Source organism: Arachis ipaensis, chromosome B03, assembly GCF_000816755.2.
Source record: "Arachis ipaensis cultivar K30076 chromosome B03, Araip1.1, whole genome shotgun sequence".
Classification (NCBI taxonomy): domain Eukaryota; kingdom Viridiplantae; phylum Streptophyta; class Magnoliopsida; order Fabales; family Fabaceae; genus Arachis; species Arachis ipaensis.
The window spans coordinates 5,518,913-5,520,055 of NC_029787.2; the positions used below are offsets into that span (position 1 = coordinate 5,518,913).

Sequence of the window (1,143 nt, forward strand, 5' to 3'; positions counted from 1 at the left end):
TTTCATAGCTGCCTTGGCTTTTTAATGTGTGAATAATTTGCTCATCATCATATATATATATGAGGTACAGTAATAATAATCACAAACCTACAAATATTACAAGGATTGATTGTGCCTAGCTATATTAATTAGTAAGATGAAACAATAATGATGATTTGGATCATCAATTTGAAAAATCAGCAAGAAAGGGAAAAGATGTAACATCTTTCATGAATTCTTCCAAGTCCCACTCTCCCAAGGTCAACTCTTCATGAAACAAATTCTCCACCACCCCACCCTTCATGATCTTGTTGTTATTGCAGCTGTTAACAATGCTGTTTATGTCATCAAAGTAATTGGCACTCTCCAACACTTTTAGGTTATTATCATGGTCAGAAAAAGTGTTAGTATTAGTATTAGTATTATCCCCTACTACTACTTCTTCAGCAACAAGATTATTAATATTATTATTATTATTATTATTATCTAGACTCCCAATCACACCATTTTCCAAATCATAAAAGCCTTTGTTGTTGAATCCATTAGCTGCTGGAATGTTAAGACCATGATCTAGCATAGGCAACCTGTCAATTAGGGTGTTGAGAACTGTGTTTTGCATTGATGATGATGATGATGAAGAAGAAGAATTGAACACTAGTGGCATAAGATGAAGATGGTGTTGATGAAATTGTTGTGTAGTAGAATTACTATTAAACCCTTCTCCTCCTCCTACAATGTTGTTGTTGTTGTTAGGGTCATAAGAGGAATAATCATGATCATCGCTTGCATTTGGTGAAGTAGTTGATTGCTGCTTGAGTCTTTTCTTGATTGTTGAATTCCAAAAGTTCTTGATTTCATTGTCGGTTCTTCCAGGTAAACGCGCAGCTATTTGTGACCATCTTTAACATGCATGTTTAAATGTCAGTAATAATAATAGAGAATAATAATTTACATAACATATGATATTATTAAGGTAGACCATGATATAATATAAGAGGAGTGATAAGGATGAATAGATTTTGTGAGTTGTAGTTATTAATTAACGAGAAAGTTTAAGGATAGTATTTTTATTGAAATTTAGTTAGTATTTAATCATCAAAAGAAAAATAAATAATTTTATATTATTAAATATCATATCACACCATTAAAAATATTAATAATGGC

At 31.1% G+C, this 1,143-nt stretch overlaps 1 protein-coding gene across 1 annotated transcript in view; it reads right to left on the minus strand.

Annotated features, from left to right (window-relative positions):
- LOC107634097 (myb-related protein 330) overlaps positions 7-1,143 on the minus strand; it is a 2,960-nt gene continuing 1,823 nt past the window's right edge. Inside the window, exon 2 of the mRNA XM_016337675.2 lies at positions 7-878. Coding sequence (XP_016193161.1) covers positions 164-878 — 715 coding nt within the window. The 3' untranslated portion in view covers positions 7-163. The remainder of the gene's footprint in view (positions 879-1,143) is intronic.